We start from the raw sequence: 20945 nt of genomic DNA, 5'->3' as shown, positions 1-20945 counted from the left end.
AAGCACGTCTTTATAGGAACTTCTCGTGTGTGGTTGTTGTAAATTTCTCATGCGAACAAGCAGGCATGTTGATTTTACATTTGGGCCGCTTTCCGCATATCAGTCTTGGGACTTATTGTTTATGAAGTACAATGTGACCAATTGCGTCATCAACAAATTGTTCTTCATGCGTAGTGTGATCAATTACCGACCGAAACCTTACGATGAACTTTCGTGGAACTTTGGCACTTCAAGCGAATTGAATAATAACTTGGACCCCCATGCCTGGACCTACCTTGGCATTAGACTTGCGCTTACAAAATTTTACCAAGATAATTTGATGGCAAAATTCAAGGAGTGGCAGCTTTTACGTAAACTTTAAAATGATATGTTCTGCTAAAGAGATTGGTTTAAAGAGAATTATGTTGTCGCTTCAAATGGCAACTTTTGTTTGCAACAGTTTCATATCTCAAACATTTCCAATTACCTTTCAATTGAAAATACGTTTCAACAAATATTGTGAAGAAATTTCTAATGTCAAAACTGTTAATGCATTTTTAACTTTTCGTCGTTGACGACAGTTCGTGTGTTTGTGGCTTTGTATGGTGCAGTCAAAGAGATCACAACGGATTGAATTTCAAACATGTATTATCACGATATTCCTCATCGTACAATATTATTTCATGGTTTTACTTTAAATGGATCTTGAATCATTGAACGTTGCTCCGTCATCAATAGCTTGAAAGTTACAAAAACTCTCTTGAATTTTTTTTTGATGCATTTTTAAAGTTTGTTGCAGTCCAAGTTCCGATCATTCATTCGACAATCGTTCTTGAAGCATGCAAATTCAAGCAGCACAACCAGACTCCGTATGTTTATTTAATTAAAGAAGTAAAAATAGATTAATGTGTAAACGCAATATTTTCGACAAACCTAACTCTAACCCTGTCCTCGTCAAGAATAACCATGATTATTTACCTCCATCTAAAGAGCAACAATATAACAATTCGAGATTAAACTTTGCAACTTTTAACGTTGTTAGCAATTTCTCTGAGCAATGTAACTTCAACATCAGACACAATAATTTGAAAGAAAGCAAAAAATAAAAGACACAAGAATTAAAGCTGTGTCTTATGGTGAGGTTGCGGTGTTTGGAAATATCACTTACAACGTTACTACAGCAAAATTCAATCTCAAATTGTTGTGTTGCTGTTTCTTAAATGCTTCTTCTGTAGATTATTATGTTAATGCAGCCAAGGACACAATGCTGTCCGAGAATGTTCGATTTACTCTTTGATTTCATGTAGTAAATAAACATGCCGAACGTGGTGTGTTTGGCTTTAAATGCTTGTGATATGACAAAGTAAATTTTACCAAAGCTAGCTCTATCTTTGTGGAAACCTTCACATGATCCATTCTAGAGTACTATTACAAATACATATTTTCCGAGGCATTTCTTATGATTTCATACGAACGAGCCACGCCCACGTAATCTTCAAAAACAAAAGTTTAAGAAATGTTTGTCAACGATCGAGATCTACTCGTATTTACTTCCGCGTAGTTGCGCATTGAACATTAACAAAATTTTAAATTAAAATTTGCTACGCACTGAACTGTCTCGACTGTTTCCGAGATCTGCTTTGTAATAACATGTTTTGATACCACGTATGGTAATCGAATTGATACCAATCGTTAAATCGAAGCACGCACTGGAGTTTTCCATGGCTTCCGTTCCGCAAGAATTCCCATCCACCCCTTCTTGTTTTCAAACCTCGTGATATTGGAAAATATTGGTTTGCAATTGATGAGAAAACTTTTTGTGGTAGAATAAGTGATACAATTTGTGTGTGGGTTGCGTCATTTCATCACAGTTCGTCCACTTATCAGTTATCACTTATTATTTTTAATGATTTTAATGGCGAACCTCACCTTTTCACGATCAAACCGGTCTTCAGTGCAACCTCAAATACTAATTCAACGTCAAAACTCTTGGCGTTAGGCGTTATAGCCTGAAGTTATGTATCTGCTGCTTTCATCAATGTGAAAACATAATTCTTGGAATATAACGCATTTCCTCTTGATCAAGTAGACAAATCACTTCAAGATAGCCGAACGTAATTACAGATATTATTGTTTCAAGTGGTTTCCTGTTGAAACTTTGATTAAAAAGATGAAATCACGCCATTAAACTTCATGGGAAACTTTTTTCGAAGGTTTAACCAACACGAGCCGGTCTATAATTAACCCCTAACAACCTAAAAGGTGACTGCGCCTTTACGAAAGAAGAAACGCTTGTAACTGGAGTATTAAACCTCTGCCGGATGTGACGTTGATATCTACGATGTCTCTAAAAGTCTGCTCACATACTGATTGGTCTACTTTGATGGTTTTTAATCTTTTTGGTGCCTTGGGTGACCTATATTGTATGAACTCAGCTCGACTTAACGACTATTCTGAACCGTTGTGGTCATTACTTTTGAATTGTATATTAAAAATTAAACCTTATTTTAGTGTAAGAATTTGTATAAAAAAAACAACTTTTAAATCTCTCGTCTCAAGCATCTCATTACAGTTCCTATTTTCCTTTCCACTTCTCCATGTCAAGCACCTTCTTGTTTCCACATCAAAATGTTGTTTTTAGAAGCTACTAACGATCGTTTATCTCTCTTCAATGTTTGGTTTAAATAATGATGCATTTTAATTCAAGCCAAAGTGAGGGTAGTTATAATTTATTTTTATAATTTATACACTTCCACGTTTTATCATGCGTGCGCAACTGCGCATGTAACATACCTGGAGTAACGCGAATTATGCAGCCGAAAAGCAGTTATAATATTCTTGCTATTAGCAAGATACTTTAACAATACAAAATTAAAAAATACATAGTTTTCAATCATTACAACAAGAATGAAAATAAAATGTTAAAAGGCGGCAAGATATTTATTTTACGAAAGGCACAAGATGAATAAACGTTTAAATTAAAGCTCATTTACACTTCAGCTTGAATACGACTTCTTAAAACGGCAATAAAAAGAATTTCCACTGGGTAGAATTAAAGTGACCAGCATTACTCAACCATATAACCATCATGAAATTTTTTTTTTGAAGTTGAACAAAACTCCTGTAACCTTCAAGATTTGTTTACTTTGAAAAGCTTCTTCGTGACTTGACGGTCACTGTAAGGTCATAAGGTGAAAGATCATAGGTCATGTTCTATTCGGCATTGCACATGATTAATTATAAAATCGGTGTTTGCAGAAGATCACTTTTAAAGTCAAAGCTCAAGTTATGCCAAATGCACAGCTTATTCACAGGCACTACGTCTGGCTCTGTTTGCAGCAAACCGCATGCTGCATTGTGGAAACTCTTCGAGTCTATAGAAGTTTTATTGAACTCAGTATCGTCATTTCGATGCATGTCGTAAGTTTGTGAAAGATGCAAGCAAATGTACATCGACCCACTGAAAAATAACATGTAAATGTATTAGTTCATATACTGCTTTTTTTTGCACATTTGTTGACCGCTGGGATCACTTACTAGAATATGTACATAAGCTACATAAAAGCATGTATAATAGTATATACGTATAGTCGTATAGTGATGCCTTTGTTTAGCCATAGGATTTGATAAGTTTTTGACAAAAAATGTTCAACTTTTTCTTTTACACTTAAACTATATTAATTAGTGTTGGAATCGGTCCAAATATGATACATTGAGCATTACTGAACTTTATGGTGATTAATGTACAGCAGGTGTAAGAGTATGCCAGGAAAGCTTGCTTCTAAAAATTGTTCTTAAAGCGATGCTTGCCATGCATGGGTTAGTGAAATGTAATTAGTAAACTTGCAATGCCTCTACACAGCGGGTGATGAAAGCGAATGGAAGCCATCAAAGCTTGGTTATAATTCTGATATTTACCAAGCAATTTGCCTTATAACGTTTTTGTCATCTAGTCATTATCTCATAATCTGCTTAGTCAGTTCATCAGGGGATTGCACAAATTTCTTGGACTGCTTGCATTTCAGCAAGATAGCCTTTCAGAAAAACCTCGATTCGTTTGATATTAATGAATAATCCGTGCTACTGTATGTTCAAGCTAATGTTTGGTATCAATAGTTCGAGCATTTTCTAAAAAAAAGCATTTTCATGATATTGCGAGTTAGTAATGAAGCCAATGACTGGTGAAAGCAAAGCGAATATAACTGACGATTACCTACCACTAAATTAGAGTAATCGGTAGAATCCGACACAAGATTTTTTCTATTATGCAATCAAATCTGCAGCAATCGTGGTGTGGAAAATCACCTTGGACATGAAAATTTTTTGTTAGCTGTGATTTGGCTTCGGTTGTCATCAGTTGTTGATTGAAAAATACAATTAAACTGCTTATGGGTGTACACTAATCTAAGCTTAAACCAACTGAACGCTCCACATAACCACATATAGGTTCAACTTATGTATTTTCAAAACGACAAGCCTTTAAATTTCCCAGCTGTTAATTTTGTTTAGAATCGTATTTTGAACTCGATGATCTAAGCCTCTTATTTCTTTACAAGAACTGCCTGTTTAAGGATATTAAAATTATGACTGATTCGTGCAGATTCGTCTGTCGATTTAAGGGGAAACTGTAATTTAAAAAATAATTTACAATATTTACCATTAAACTTTCTAACATAGTTCATATTCAAATAGTATAACTGATCGAGCAGTTCTTTTTTTTGTAAGGAGAGCCAACAATTAAATGTAATAATAATTCCTTGTCCTTTGAACTGGGCAGTTTTACATGAATATGAATAAAACATAAGTGTTACATAATGTCGTAAGATATTTTTTCTCGTTGAATGCATGGTTGCGCTTTCACTGACTTTAAATTAAAGGTGTTACCAATGTTCTGTGGTGACAACTATTGCATTAATGCAGGTTTTACTAAACCGAGAAGTTTTTGGTGGGGAGTGCTTTGTAAGTAGCCTTTCTTCATCTACTTGGTTCTGCATCTCATCGGTAGAATTGTGAATAATGATGTTCATTGTTGCAATTACAATATACTTCAACTTAAAAAGAAAAATATTTTAGAAGAAAGTACTTACATCCTAAGCAGAATACGGTTGGATCACAAAATGCACTTTTATCAACCGTGCCCTTGCATCGACAATATGCTCGCGGCAGCGGGCATCGGCGTCTCCGTCTTCTTGGTCGTGTTGTCGCTATCATTTCTTCTCCTGCTGCTGCTGCTGTTGTTACTTCGATGCTTTCTTCTTCCGGCATTGAGTTTTCCATGTTATCTGTTTCTTCTTCCATAGGTGGGCTATTTATGGTATTGTCGTCTATTTCTGGCCCATCTATTCTTGCTGATCTGAGTCGTGGCCGCGTTTCCTAAGTTTAAAGCAGAAGTTGGTGTTATCTGTTCGTGGGCGTGTACATTTTTTCAAAATAACCTTATGACTTATGTTAGCACACGTCATTCTGGGAATCAGTTTGCATGATCTTTTGTTACTATTGATTGCTTTTTAAAAGCTTGAGCCATCGAAACATTGCACTGATCTGCGTCGTGATTTTTAGGTTATATTTGTATCAGGTGTACCACGAAAAGGTTTGACATTGCATGGAAAAATTATACGTGCAAAAATAAGGTTTTTGCGTCTTTTCGTTACTATTTCTACTTCGTGAAACTACACGCAGTTTTGTTGTCAACCGCTTTATATTGATTAGGTTTTAAGCCATCCCTAATGATTTGTAGCCTCAATTTGTAAAATTCATTCCGTTATAAACTGCATTGAAATTTTTGATTTTATCAGAAAATCACATATTTTTAGTTTTTGGGAGTTTAGAGACATCCCCTCAAGAATTTGATTTTGAGTTTGCACTTTTTCAGACTAAATTGTAGTATTTCAAAGATTGTGACGTCAGTCTCTATGACCTATCATATGACGTAACCTCCTCCTGAAAAAAGCATGGTCATGTTATTTTCATACAAAATTACAAAAGTGAGCAAATACATATTACGTTTTTCTAATCAGAAGTTTTTTAGTACTATTGATATCATACCGGTACCGTACGGTATAAGTACCTGTAGCCTCAGGCCGTACTCTTCTATGATCATGTTGTCGAACGCTGGGCAGGTAAAATCGCATTCTTCGAATGACAAGTCGTCGTTGTCATCGCATTGTTTCTGCCTCTGTCAATCAATATGCACTTAACTGTCATTGATTCAAGTATTACAAGATTTTTTAAAATTATTGCAGTTTCGAAGAATTTTGCTAGATTTTTAGAAGCATGCAAATATTTTTTATGAACGCACGCATATAAATTCTGCTTTGCTGCATACCAGGCACAGTGACTCGTACCAGGTTTTTGGTGGCGCGGCGTAACTGTGGGACGGCATTTTACACTCCTGATTTACTACGTTTAAGTTGTTGTTTTGCATGTATTAGTCACAAGCATGCGTTAAAACATTAAAATTCTTACTTGTATGCATGCGATGTCTTCGTTGCTCATGGCTGAAAAAGAATAAATATAGAAACGGTTCAATAAGATCGCTGTGAAGTTGTAAATATTGTTATTATGTGTAAAATCAACAGTGACATTTTTGCTATTTATACTATTGTCATACACACACGTATGCAGATGTCTTAATTAAGTTCTCGGAGTATTTGGTTTCTTCCACTGAACTTACCGTAATAAGATATGAAGTATGAGTTGAACTTTTTGTTGCAGTAGTCGATGGTGCATACTAGGTCAATCAAAATTGACTGATGTTCGTTTGTCTCTGCAGCAATTAGCTCATATTCATCTCCGTTTTGTGCTTTTGCGATGACTGTCATGGTGTGTATGTCCCAAATCTACATAACAACATAAGTTTCTTGGTGCCCATGACGGAATTTCTGACCGGTTACCTAACAATTGCATGCAAACCTCTCAATCGGGATTGAAGCAGAGACAACTATATGATCACAAATTGTTGAAGTTCCTACCAAAAACATAACAAAAGCATCAATGTTGGAAAATATTTTATAATCTGAATTAGAAACATAACAGCACTGAGTGTTTCTTGAACAAAGGTGCGGGATATGTTGGAGATTGACTTCTTGCAACTTACTGCGAATTGTTGTCCATTGTTTAAAAAAACATCTCGAGCACTGAAGTATACTCTTCTTCTCTGCTTGTTATCGCTTGGTTGGATAAACCAGCATGTTGTTTGTTCCTCACTTGACAGTCGTGCAGGAATGGAGCTAATCTGGTCACTCGTAGAAGATAGGATTTCACAATCAGCTGCAAAGCACATAGTTTTGTGGTCAACATCTTCGTTGTTTCTTCCATGACGTTTATTGTTATTTTACTCGCAAGGAGGCAATTTCAACGTGGTAGTTTTGGGTACAGAAAGGATACATATATTTTAAATGACGACAAATTATTCAAGATTGTTTTCTTCAAATGTTTTAAGCAAGTAAATTTATTGTAAGTGAAAACATTCAATCAGCAAGGATAACCACAAAGTGGTTCTTCATAACGAGGATTAGGATTATACGAGGAATGAAAAAATGCGGGATTCCGGAGTTAATGAGATAAGCAGCGTTTAATTTCAGCCATATACCGCACAGCTTATATCGAGGAGAATTTAGATGCTTTGATTGGACCAAGTAGTCTTTTTAAGTCTTTATTTATCATCGACGTCACGTTTTTGAATTCCTTGTGGGATTCAATTCCTTGATCACCAAATGTATGTGTGTCACCTTATCTGTCTCGAATTAGCTCTCTTTCCAGTCGCTACTGACCGATTAGCAATCCGTTGAACAACGCAAGATTAACAGTGGTCCAGGTCTCAAAACGGAGAGAGTTTAGGGACCAATGGCACCATAGTCATGTAAGGAATTCGCATTAGGTCCACGCGGGTGTCATGCATGAGCGGACTCGGCTAAAACGCGTCATGCCTTCGATGTTTAGTCGGACCTATCTCGGATCTTCCTGCAGACTCGGGTAGTATGGTGACTTTCGCATCAACTTGTTCCATGCCCTCGTGGTTGTAATCACCCAATTATATTAATAATTACTCTCTTTTTTTGCGTAGCGTCTTGTTTTGCATGACACAGTCCCTGCATTTTGGCACAGAACCACACAGAAACAGAGTTGAACAACTATTGCCTTTGATATTTTTTACTGACCAATTCAGTTCATTTCAATTGATTAATTGTCAAATTAACATGAATAACTTAATGGTTTTTAGTCAGTCTAGACCAGAGGTGGCCTGTTTGAGTGGGAAATAGGTCAACTTAGAAATAGAATTTGCAGATGCGTCACCGGAACACCTGAAAAGCTCTTCTTCAGAAAGGTTGTTTCAAAGAACATTTTTGACATTGGTCTTTTTTTAAATTACTGAGAAAACACGTTTTTACACGTTTACTAAATGATGTGTAATTGATATACAACATAGTAGATTTAAAACTTACTGTAGTAATTGAGCACGAAGTCTGCATTGTCTCTGCTATTGATTGGAACGTAAATGATGAGGCCAATTACGTTTTGGCTCACCACCTCAAAATTGGATAAGTTTCCATAAAAATACTTGATACTTTTCTCCTGTAGTCCTGTGTATGCGATCACCATCACCGATGTCAACATTGACGAAAAGTTCTAATATGCAACAAATAAACAACATAAAAATAAACATCGATTAGTTGCAGGACCAGTTAAAAAAACATTTCTTGTGGACATCGTTTTTTTTCTTTTTTTATACCATTTCCAATCAAGCAAGAAAGATTTACGTGGATAGGTTTACGAAACTGTAAAGTTATGGCTGCTCATGAGCCTTGCAAAAATTAGATTACCTTCGATTTGTATTGCAAATCATATAATATGAGTAATCGTGTTCTTACAGTAAGGTAATTAAAGAGCCTGCGGATTATTCCAGCTGTCATGTTTATTGTACAACTGCAAAAGTACAAAACTCCATTGTAACCGTTTAGTTTTGTACAAAATGTTTACAAAGTATGTATATTTTCTTTTGTTAAAATGATAGCAAAAAAAAAAGTTAAAAAAATAATGAACGACACATCACTATGCAGAACACAGCATCACGCACTGTCTTTTGTTACTTCTGATTTCACACACCTGTACACTTTTACAGAGCAGCACAGCAGGTGAAAAGGGCTGTATTTGCTTTGTAACTGAACCTTTTTAGCCGGTGTAATTGGCTGTTGCTTTTCTGGAACGATTTGTTTATAAGTTATTAGCGATTAAAAATGCGTATTAGCAGTAGGAATATGTTGTAGGTTTCTACATGTAAAATGATTAAACACTTCCTCTACCAGCACACTAATATTTCAAGTTTGAATTTTTAAGTGAAACGTGTACATTCAACTTGATAATGTCTTTATAAATTTTCATAAGTAACAATTGCGCATTGTGAGAAATATTTGCGCAATGTGCAATCATCACTATCATCATTATGTTCTTTACTCGTATTGAGGGCTATGCGCTCAAATATAACAAGCATCTCGCCTAGTTGTATTTTGAAACGTTGTTGTTTGTTTTATTCCTCTAATTTGTTAGGATACTCGCACCGCGGTATAAGAGTGAAATTGAGAATGGAACCCCTGTGTAGATGTTAGCCATGTTTCCTATTGGTTTGCTTCTGTCGCTAGAAAGAAGCATTTAATTGCGTGCAAGGTGTAAGTAATTATGCTTAACAGGCACTTCGATTTTGCTTTCTTGAACTAACAAGCACTTAGTTCAAAAAAAAAGCCCCATGGTGTAAATTCACCGTGTAAAGGCAATAATCTGGAAATCAAAGAAACGCTTGGCAAAGTTTCAATAATGATTATTGTTTACACTGTGTATGGTAGTCGTCTGCTGTCTTATCGGAAATTTACCGGCATTCATAGTTCAAAGCTAAAGCGATGAATGCAAATTCCCTTTAATGTTTGTCCGATAGTTGTTATTTTTTTCTGCAGATCAGCAGTTGTACTTGTAAATTTATAGATCTAAACCAGCCTAAGCGGATCTTAGCTGGAGCAATCCACATAGTTTATAATCCTTTGATGTGCATAATTCTAATCTTTTAAAACGATGGGCTGTAATTTTCTGCAATAAACTTACTACTGAGGAGTGTTGTGTAACGTTTTACTGACGTCAACTTGTATAATAAGTATAAAAAATACGATGATTTCATGTTGTATTGGACCGTGAGACAGTAATACTATTGATTGCGCTATGCAAATGAGAATGTAGTTGATGCAACCCTCAATGAAATGGGATGGGAAAAAATAATTTTCACCAAACCGATTAGTCATATCCATCAATGTGTTAAATTTGACTAATTATTGTTATTACACAGTAGTTTTGATTGTGATCGTGAGTCTGAAACAAGATACGAAGTTCCGGTTGCCATTTTTTTGAAATGTCATACGTATATGCTCCACAGAATGTATCATGTAGGACAGTGGTTTCGAATTCTTTTGTCGTGATAGAGCCCTTTCAAACAATTGTCAAGTCTGCGGTACCCAAAATTTTTGAATGACCAAAAGGGCTTATTGTTGGTACCTTTTCTTAAAATCAATGCACACACTGACCCCCTTGAAGCTTTTTACGGATCCCTTGCGATCCATGAGTACGCGGTTGTGAACTGTATAAGGAAATGTCATGCAAGAATTTTATTGTTTTTTGTTAACAATAAACATTTTTACCTTAAAAGCAAGAATTGCATTGAACGGCTTTTTGGGCGGCTGGATATACCAAGATCTTCCGCGGTTGAGCATTTTTTCTCCTGCGAGGACTGTTGCGTTCAGTTGTATGATGGTATCCCTTTCATTTTCGCAAACAGTGTTTGACGGACAAACTGCAAAAATATCTTTTAATTTGGTGGATAAATTTGAGCTATGTAATTTACACTACCCAGTACCCACTATTCTTAATCACTGAATTGTTGACATAACGTTCAAACTCGTTGAGCAACTGCAAACTACTGGGTTCCATATCACAATCCAGTTCAACGCTTTAAATTCAAAAGGAGATTCTTTCTCGAATAAGAGTGTGTCAACTCTGTAATTTGGGGACAAAAATGTCGCCAAACAATTCTTCTTATATTTCTACATTTCTTTATGGGAAATGGCATCTATCCCATAGTTCTGCTAATTATATTATCAACAAACTTATGTAATATCTCAGTTAAAAGTTAAGAATTCATACTTTTATGTTGCAGTGTTATTAATCATTGCAGTACTTTAATACTGAAGATGATAGTCCAGTGATTCTAGTGATTTTTGGAGATGTTTTTCACACATTGCTCCAATTTTGTTTTCATCATATTGACATCCATTTTGTTTCAAATTATATTATAAATTTAATAAGTGCACAGACTGCTTTTTCTTTTTTTTAATATCAATTATACTGCAGTAACCTAGCTACTGTAACTTGGATCTTGGTTGACCTACCACCCTTTCAACCTTTTCAAGGAAAGGGTTAAGTTTAGGTTAAGGAAAGCGTAAGATAATTGTTTTACTTGTTCAACATAATAGTATTATGTCTAGTACTTTTTTTTTGTCCCAGGCATGTTAATGATGAAATATAAATCGAGATGATGTATAATATTTGATATTATTTATGTGTGCCAAGAGGCAGTAGGCTAAAACCGTTTTGACTCTTGTTGGAAGTACTCCTTTTCTTTAAACTATCTTTTCGGATCAGAATTTCAGCGTGAACTGAAACTTTAGTCCAATATGCTTAGAATGTATCGAAAACCGTTCAGCCAATGTAACTCTTGTATTTTACTACCATCGAATTTAGCTTTGCGTGATATGTACATTTTTATGAATCCCAACTGGAAATAGAATTCACTTACCTGCTAGTGTTTGAGGAATTCCTATCACCAGTAATGCTAATCCTATCAAGATGTTCATGTTTCCGTCAATACTTTCGAGTTTCACTTTCACCTTCAAACTTAACAGCGCTGAAACATACGCGTCAAAGCTATTACTGACTTGAAGCTATCCTTGCGTTGTACTTATTTATATACTTTTTGAGCATCAACGCGAATCATGGTATTACAGATAGCTACTTGGAATTCTGAATTAACCAACGTAGTTATCAGAATATAGTTTTTTTGTTTGTGTAAAGTTACTCTACAACTTATAGTCACTCTAAGTTTTTTACTCTTGGTGGCATCGCAGCATTTCAAACGCTTGAACATGTTTGTTTCTACCGCAAATAAGATTAAGTTAATGCTTTGTCAGTGTACTGTCTTGCAACCATTCGTGATTAAGCTACAGATAATCTTGACAAACAAGTTTTTGTTCGTGACTGTTCTGTTCCAACCTCAAAGCTGCTTTGTGTATCACTTAGCCTATAACATATAGTGCAAATGACAGTATCAACCTTTGATACATGAGTTGAAAAATGATAGCTGTTACTAACACCTTAACAAACTAAACCTTAATAAGATCAACTTCACATTCTTTCAAAATTTGGTTAGTGGAAATAATTGTTACCGACATAAAAATGGCTGATGTATCTTTTTTTTGTACCTTTTCTTCTAAGCACCTGAGATTCCATTTAGCCCTAGGCTTGTGATAGTAGATTGAGTCACTTTTTATGAATTTAAATAAATCTTTCTGGTTATCCATGTTTTTTGTGCTCATCAACCATTTAAAAATATTCCGGAGAGATTGTTGCGATAATTTTGAAAACAGCTTTCAAAATCCACAAAGCTCATCGTCGAAGATGAAACAACTTTCACGAAACTCATGAACTGAGTGGCTGTTAATATTGAGTCATTCGTTTTCTCAGCCATGTACCATTTAAAAAATATCTTTCTGTCGTTCTTTACTAACATGTAAAAATGTAAATTACTTGAACTGTAGGCGCTATGTTAGCGCGAGAAACATCCATGTTAGATTACGGGTGTTGTTTGGGTTTTGTTCCTGTTTCTTCAGTCAAAGTCTGACAACGACTGCTATAATGCGATATGCTCCACTTTACTTTCTAAATCTATCAATAAAACTTTGCTATGGTAGTTATTCGTTGTATTTGCACTTGAAGAAAGTTCTGTACTGAAGGCCGGTTGTTAAGCACTTTTAATGTGCTATCATTAAGCCGTAAGGCAAAATGCATGACAAAGTTCTTGCTTGCAATTTTCCAACCCTGTCCTTGTAACTTGAGCGGTCACGAATATGAACAAGAATAAGTAGTCTTCTACTAATACCTACGTGAAATTTGATCACAGAAATGGGTTTCTAGCACTTGAATTGCAAACGAAAGCTTTAAATTTGACTACCTGTATAGCCTGACCTGCATCTGTAGCGAATTCACAGGTAGGCAAAACTGTTGAATTTAGCTTCAGAAGAGCCTTTTGTGTGAAGAAGAGTCGATTCTACACCGGAAATCGCGTGTTCCAATTGGATAAAATTTTACTCAATAAACTCCAGACTGGTGCAATGCCGTGATTTATTGTTTGCTGAAATAGTTCGAGGATGGTCTTGGCTGATCGCCATTTTTTTAATTATATAATGTCAAGAGAACTGTTATCTTGGCGTTACGTTTGTCGATTCGGTGACTATTTGGTCAATGAAGAAGCCCACGTGGCAATATGTGATACATGCTCTACCTTCCGCTTCTTTCTTTACGTTGGATTCAAGAACTTCTCACAATTTCACAGCAAAGATATTTTATTCAGAATTGCTAAAATAACAACCAACAGCTTGATTCATAAACCACGCCCATGTCGAATCAATTTGCTGGCGCGGTTCTCTATTAAACAGGCAGCATACGGAAAGCTTCACGTTTGTTTGTGTGAAGAATTTGCCGTGAGCTCTATGACGGTATCGCTGTGATGATATCATAGTTGCTACTAGTTAGTTACGCCTTTTCTTCAAGCCAAAGTTTAAGTAAACTTAAGTGGTTCGCGACTACGATGCTTAAATTCGATTTCTTATTTTTCATCGAGATTTTACTCTCTTCGTGTGAAAATTGATAAACCAAGTTACCAAACTCGTTGCAACAATCAAGTTGGACGAAATGCGAACGTAATGTTGCGAAAATGAAAACAGGATTTGTAGTTTGCGGTATAAATTCCAACAATAAGATGGGTTTTCAATATTTTGCACTTTTGCATTGGTTGTCAAAGTATTATTTTGAACTTTCCCACTGCAATAACACATCACAAGTGAAATGAATCATTGTTCCATTAGTTTATTCTGTATCCATGTTTGGTTACTTGTTCTAAGCACGTCGTGAAAGGGTTTTTACAGCTAATTTTTAATGAGGCCTAAGCCAATTTACTCGCAGACAGCACAGTCATAAAGCTTCAAATAATTACAAAGTTTTATCAAAACGAAGCAAATTACATTCTTGATGGTCCATTTTTACGTCTTGCCAGGTTTGAAACAATGTCAGAAAAAACAACAGAAATTTATATGTTAATTTGGCAGCCATTTCTCTGGCCAAAAACAAAATGTTTGAACTTTCGACAATGCAATTTGTAAATTAAATTTTTTAGTTGTGGAATCATGCCCACTTGCATGGTACTTTTTCTGGGGTATCAGTAAAACGCAATCCTCTGTAGTGTTTAAATTACTTTTATGAAATGGTTAGTGAAAGAATTTTCTATATTATATGCTTCGTTACGATTGAATATTTTCTATATTTGCTCAATTTTGTAACGGTCATAGTAGATAGCAACGTGCGCTTATAGTCTACAAAAATATGGAAAATAAATTTGTCGGCTGCGGGAATGCGGTAACTTGTTGAAGGCAAAAATGACGCTCAGTTTTGTGGTAAGCAGTTGTCCATAAGTGCTCCATTCATCCAGCAACGCTTCATGCAAAGATAGAACGTGATCTACACATTTTGTATACATTTTTGTATAGGTAGCATTCCTGTCGGCACTGACGTCTTCTTACTGTAATAAAGGCAATTTTCAATTTGATGAAAGTTTGATTTTATTGCTTTTCAATAAGCACGTTTTGTGCATGGCAGGGACACTGTTTGTTTCGTTAAATATTCCTGCCGATATGTGGCAGTTGTGAGAAAGCAATTTTCAGTACAATCTTGGACATCTTTTTAAGGAGACGAGGTGACAGACCCCACTAAACGTTTGGATAAATACCTGCTATGCATTGTCAAATAGTATAGTTCATAACCTTAATAGTACTCAATAATAATTATGCACATCACACGGTGTTTGGTTCTTTAAAGTTTTTCTAACCAACCAGGTCTATGCCTGCAGTAATATATATTTTGATATAATCAGATTTCTCTGTTTTTTTTTTTAAATAATGTTGTTTGTTAGTTCAGTTTTTTCTATGTCTGACCATCACACAGAAAAGCTTACACCCCTAACATGGAATGCGTCAAGAAGGGGATAGAAGCGACCAAACGATAGCTTTAAAAAGGTATTTGACACAAAAATAAAATTCTGAATGAGATATGAAGAAGGATAATTCAAAGGTTGCTTTTTAAGAGTATTTAATTACTGTGATCCATCAAACTCAAAATTTCCATGTTGCATTATGACATCTTATATCGACAATAATGATTCGAAGGTAAAGTGAACAATATGCCGAAAGCATTACAAAAGTACGCTAAGTGTTGAGGGTTTTACGTCTAACTCACTTACATTTGCCACATTTTCTTGTCCTGCAATATTTATGTCTTTTGCAACGGCTAACAGCTCTGGGGCCCAAAACCGGTTCCAAGACCAAAATGCTACTGAAAATGTCATCAAAGCCCGGGCATGCTGTTTGTGTCAATTCTACACTGCTGGCCGTGCCGACCAATAGTTCTGGAGGGATATCTGGTGGAGTGCAGCTGAAGTTCTTTTGTCCAATATTAAAACGGCATTTGCTTTCTCTCTGTAAAAAAAGTGATATCAATGATGCTTTTTGGATACACAACTCTTTGGATACACGACTACACGTCTGTGTCATTGCTGCATGAATCTTTTAACTACCGGCTTGTTTGGCGTTGGTGCAATTGCACTCACGATCAAGATCAAACAACTTAACTGAGCTGGTTTTGCGTTCATGTAGCGGATACGTAAATCGAGTTTCTTACCTCCATGCAGTCCAACTCGCTCTGTTGTAATGCTGTAAAATAAAATTGCTGGTTTGATTTGGGCTGATAACGATTGTGATGTAATTCGTTTTATGTGATTTTTTGAATGTGCATTCTGGTATTTGCATGCATGTGCGACTGTGCGTGCAATTTAGGTATTTAACATTACACTGTAAACGTATCTCAAGATGTTATCTTTGATAAAATATAAGTTATTTCATTTACATATTCAAAGTGCCCTGAATTAAACATTTATGTGTTCACCTTCGCCGTACAGTAAGCTCTGGTGGACTTACTCCTTATTTTATGCAACAACGTGTATGTGAAAATACCTTTTCCTTTCAATGTGAATTCTGTTTCCGATGGAAGCCGTTCGTTTTCTAGTTCCAAGTTGATAAAAATCAATGAACTCAAGTCTCTTTTGACGTACTTTATGACACTGACGTTGTTCCTGGGCAACACTGATAATGCAAAGTTTTCTTCCCCGGTGACCGTTATCAGTTCGTTTTCTGGAGATAAAAAAAATATCATTTTTGCACATTTGCGCCAAAAAAAAGTTAAAACGTGTGCGTTGTAATGTTCTATTGCACCATTATATAAACTCCACTTCAACATAAAAGGCTTAGATTAATCTTCATTCTACAAGTCACAAATGGTCTGCAGTCATTCAGAAAGATACCTGTTAAAAGGTCGATGACCCTCACAGTGTTGTTTGCGAGGGAAACATTTTGCATTGCCAAATAAGTTTCTTGAATTTCAATATCATTGGTTGTTGTTCGCACTGGGAAAAAGTAGCCGAATCGTCTATACACGGCCTCCCAGTAAGCATTTTGAGGCTGAACAATTTGCTCTCGGATCGTTGGAATGACAAACCAACAGGACGTTGGTTTTTTTTGAACGTTGAAAATTCCGTTTTGAAAAGGATTGTTGTTTGTGAATTCTGACGAAGTTCTTGCTATTGTTATGTCTCTGGCTTCTACAGCTTCGCATCCAACTGCAAAGAGCTTGTAAAATTAGAATGAAATATTGTGACTAAAAAATTGACGGAATTGTAGTACAAGTTTAGCTCCTGAAAGCAGTGAAATTTACGAGAAAATGAAGAAAAAGTGAATTGTAATCCAAAAAGCTATTGTGAACTTAATTATCTTCCTTTGCAACCTGCTTTTATTTCTTTGAACTGAGCAGCGAATAATGTGAAGAACAGACTAAACAAGCTGTTATGTAACATTTCGAAAGTTTCAAATTGTAACGTAAGTACGTTCCTGTTTTTATTGCATGCAATTTTGTAGCATCTCTTACTACAGTACTACAAAAATTACCGTAAAACTCCAACTTGAAGGACAAGTTAATTGTAGCAAGAAGTCTAATCTGTACTTCCTTCGTGTCTTTGAAAACGAACAACCTCTCTTCGTTTTTATCCACTCGATATTCGTTAAATAAACGATAATGTTCTTGACCAATGTAGAGCCAAGGCAATTGTGTCGGCGGCATCTGCAACGCAAGCATTACGAAAAACTTTGTTATAAGAAATGGCAACAGTTTTGTATTTTTCAGAAACAATGATACAGTGTAATGTAGGTTATGATTACAACTCAACCGTTATTATTAGGGCAACCAATTTTTTGACCTAAAAACTTGAAATTTTGACTTTATAATTTACAAATTTTGACCTAATTTTGACAAATAACTTTCTTCGTTTGCAACTCAAACGTGAAATTTAGAAATCAAACCGTTAGGTAAGGATAGCTTCTTTTCTATTGAAGTATGAGAAAAATGTGGAAGACTCAACGACACCACAGCTAACGAACAGGTAATGAAAGTCACTCAAAAAACTGCAAAAGATAAATATGGAGTGTCTAAATATCCCGAAATTACTGAGGGGGTTCTGCAGTATTATACTTCAACATCAAGTAATGTTTCACATTATCGCCTTTGAAGTTTCTGTCTCTCGCCAAAATTTTTCCTAAAATAGGGAAGCTTCTCTCTACTGATACAGAAGTTGCTTGGGAGTTCCTCAGCCGGCTATAAAAATGTGGTGAAATATCATCTCGTCCCATTTTCACAATGCACTTGATGCCATTCCTTAAGATTCTTGCTTGAATATATTTTCCAATTTGGCAGCCATCAACACCAAATTTAAGAGACCTCATTTTCTGGTAAGCTTCTTGAATGGTGTAACGGCTGTTTTCCATCTTCTGAATTATATCAAACAGTGCACTATACTGCTCCTCTATTTCTACAAGGTGAGTAGCTAAATTGGGAGCTTTTACAGCATCTTGAGCACGCCGCAGCAAGACACCACCAATCCACCATCATGGAAGCCTTCCACGATATTTTTTACTTTTGGTAGACTTTTTGAATAATAGAAAGCAGCTTTCAACCAAAAGCCCATCTAGTTACATTTGGCTGTGGAGTGTGGAGGCTGGCCAATGGAAGTTAAACTAGCTCTTCTTGACCTGTTATAAATGGTCACTGCTTTAACCCTGGCAACCAACTCATCAACAGCAGGGTAGCTGGCTAATATTCAATCGTCAGTAGTGGGCGAAACAAGATTATTACCTCAGAAATTGCATCAAATCGATTATTACGTCAGAATAGCAACAGAAATTGCAACAAAAAATCAGTATCTGTGTAGATTTAATAAAATATCAATAGAGAGAAGAAAAACTACGTTAAAAGAAAATTTTAACCTAACCATGAATTTTGACTTTTTTTTTACTTAATAACTTTGAAACCTCTCTTCGTGTCAGCCTGAAATTTAGTTTGTGGACGTTTTATAAACTTTGAACAAGGCAGAAAAATTTTGACTTTATTGACTTTTGGTTGCCCTAGTTATTATCATTTGACCGGTTTGGTTGTTTCCAGCAGCATAGCTTTGTGCTTTGGCGTGCCTTAGGAAAGCAACCATAATTTTCAACCTAACCTACAGCATTCAAAAACCCAATCGTATCTAATTGGCGAAGCGTTAGAACGAATACAGATTATCACTTGCACTATTTTGTAATGGCAGCGTTTCAGCTTGTTAGCACTAGTAGAATCTATCAAATTAACATGCTTTGAAGTGTTGAGAATTTATAATGGCATGTGTATTTTTAGCACCAAAACCATTTTGCAGCTTCGTTTTTGTTTATGCTTCCTTATTCGCTGCTGGCTTGCGACTTGTTTTCTTTTGTATTGCTCAGTTAAAATGAAATCTTAGCTGTTGGTATATGAAATACCGCAAGTTCCAGCTCTTTCCAGTCGAACCAGTTTTTTTAATTAGCAATAATACCTCGCACAAAAGCAACTATCACCTGTACGACGTACGTTCTTCCACATCAGGACAAAAGCAACTATCACCTGTACGTTCTTCAACATCAGGACAAAAGTAACTATCACCTGTACGTTCTTCAACATCAGGACAAAAGCAACTATCACCTGTACGTTCTTCAACATCAGGACAAAAGCAACTATCACCTGTACGTTCTTCAACATCAGGACAAAAGCAACTATCACCTGTACGTTCTTCCACATCAGGACAAAAGCAACTATCACCTGTACGTTCTTCAACATCAGGACAAAAGTAACTATCACCTGTACGTTCTTCAACATCAGGACAAAAGCAACTATCACCTGTACGTTCTTCAACATCAGGACAAAAGCAACTATCACCTGTACGTTCTTCAACATCAGGACAAAAGCAACTATCACCTGTACGTTCTTCAACATCAGGACAAAAGCAACTATCACCTGTACGTTCTTCAACATCAGGACAAAAGCAACTATCACCTGTACGTTCTTCAACATCAGGACAAAAGCAACTATCACCTGTACGTTCTTCAACATCAGGACAAAAGCAACTATCACCTGTACGTTCTTCAACATCAGGACAAAAGCAACTATCACCTGTACGTTCTTCAACATCAGGACAAAAGCAACTATCACCTGTACGTTCTTCAACATCAGGACAAAAGCAACTATCACCTGTACGTTCTTCAACATCAGGACAAAAGCAACTATCACCTGTACGTTCTTCAACATCAGGACAAAAGCAACTATCACCTGTACGTTCTTCAACATCAGGACAAAAGTAACTATCACCTGTACGTTCTTCAACATCAGGACAAAAGTAGTAAACTGTCCGTGTTCGCTCAACAATCTCCAGTTAGTTCTCCGAGAAGTTACATTTCCTCCATACCCGATGTAACCCCGCTGCTGTATGCAGTGTTGCCGTTCGCACTGTTCACCTAATGTCAATAGATATCATTGATCAGAGGGTTTTCCATATATTTGATATAATTTAATTTGACATGAAGCCGCCTTGTTTTTTTATTGAAATAACTTATTTATAGTAGATAACACAATTGTTGACTTAGATTCTACAAAGCAGTGCGATGCATTCATGACTTCAACAACACGCTTTATGTTTTGTTTTCATTTTGTTTCGTAGCACTTCCTTATAAATAGATTTTACACACTACTAAATTGAAGTACTAAATTAAGAACAACTTAAAGAGGCGTATTACTGTATAGATGATACTTATTTTGGAATTTTCAGTGAAGTTTGCTTTTTAATTTACATTAATTCGTAAAAAACGATACTTAACTTACCTATGTCAAGTCTGCCCTTTACTTGATCGAAGGTTAATGCAAACAGCACTACTGTAATGACACAATCTTTTTTATTCATATTTAGTGCTCACGGTTACCTAGACATCCTGTATGTGCAGAGTACACATCACCACAAAACATTGTATAATTACGTACAGGTACCAGTGCTATTTTTGTTTTGCTTGAACACATGGATGCAATCTGTTACAACTCGTCTTCATTTAAATACGATTGTATATCTTGTGATTCAATATATTTTTATAACTTTTCACTTATAATTTAAGACCTAACTCATTTTTTACACGCATCTTGCTTAAGCAATGGATGAAAGTTGA

The 20945-nt window shown here is 35.8% G+C and overlaps 3 protein-coding genes across 5 annotated transcripts in view; 1 reads left to right on the top strand and 2 right to left on the bottom strand.

Moving 5' to 3' along the window:
- The window catches only part of LOC145778137 (AP-1 complex subunit beta-1-like), a 59051-nt gene that overhangs the window by 27185 nt on the left and 10921 nt on the right, over positions 1-20945 (top strand). The window lies entirely within an intron of this gene.
- Positions 2693-11921, bottom strand: LOC145777379 (uncharacterized). 3 transcript variants are annotated; one of them, XM_082588750.1, is made up of 10 exons: positions 11813-11916; positions 10659-10810; positions 8424-8607; positions 7076-7248; positions 6653-6818; positions 6445-6476; positions 6047-6154; positions 5067-5352; positions 4197-4284; positions 2693-3439 (listed from the first exon to the last, which is right to left on the bottom strand). In XM_082588750.1, exons 1-9 carry the CDS (start codon positions 11868-11870, stop codon positions 4199-4201), a joined length of 1245 nt encoding a protein of 414 aa, XP_082444876.1. In that variant the 5' UTR covers positions 11871-11916; the 3' UTR covers positions 2693-3439; positions 4197-4198. The 3 variants fall into 3 exon arrangements, with proteins under 3 accessions (XP_082444876.1, XP_082444888.1, XP_082444884.1); XM_082588762.1 differs by lacking the exon at positions 10659-10810 and having other exon boundaries at positions 11813-11921; XM_082588758.1 differs by lacking the exon at positions 4197-4284.
- On the bottom strand, positions 13631-20753 carry LOC145778146 (uncharacterized). Its single transcript, XM_082589574.1, has 8 exons — positions 20611-20753; positions 20101-20246; positions 17340-17511; positions 16700-17014; positions 16353-16529; positions 16021-16052; positions 15584-15818; positions 13631-14866 (listed from the first exon to the last, which is right to left on the bottom strand). Exons 1-8 carry the CDS (start codon positions 20687-20689, stop codon positions 14784-14786), a joined length of 1239 nt encoding a protein of 412 aa, XP_082445700.1. The 5' UTR covers positions 20690-20753; the 3' UTR covers positions 13631-14783.

The sequence above is a fragment of the Aplidium turbinatum genome, chromosome 1 (assembly GCF_918807975.1).
Source record: "Aplidium turbinatum chromosome 1, kaAplTurb1.1, whole genome shotgun sequence".
Classification (NCBI taxonomy): Eukaryota; Metazoa; Chordata; class Ascidiacea; order Aplousobranchia; family Polyclinidae; genus Aplidium; species Aplidium turbinatum.
The sequence above is the reverse complement of the archived record's forward strand: the minus strand, read 5'-3'. Positions and strand labels throughout refer to the sequence as shown.

Coding starts and splice junctions, on each gene's coding strand:
- LOC145777379 (XM_082588750.1), bottom strand. CDS start 11,870: ATGAACATCTTGATAGGATTAGCATTACTGGTGATAGGAATTCCTCAA. Junction 10,811..11,812: donor AATTCCTCAAACACTAGCAG/GTAAGTGAATTC, acceptor ATATTTTTGCAG/TTTGTCCGTCAAACACTGTT. Junction 6,155..6,444: donor AAGACATCGCATGCATACAA/GTAAGAATTTTA, acceptor ATTGATTGACAG/AGGCAGAAACAATGCGATGA.
- LOC145778146 (XM_082589574.1), bottom strand. CDS start 20,689: ATGAATAAAAAAGATTGTGTCATTACAGTAGTGCTGTTTGCATTAACC. Junction 17,015..17,339: donor CTTCAAGTTGGAGTTTTACG/GTAATTTTTGTA, acceptor AGCTCTTTGCAG/TTGGATGCGAAGCTGTAGAA. Junction 16,530..16,699: donor GGTCATCGACCTTTTAACAG/GTATCTTTCTGA, acceptor TTTTATCTCCAG/AAAACGAACTGATAACGGTC.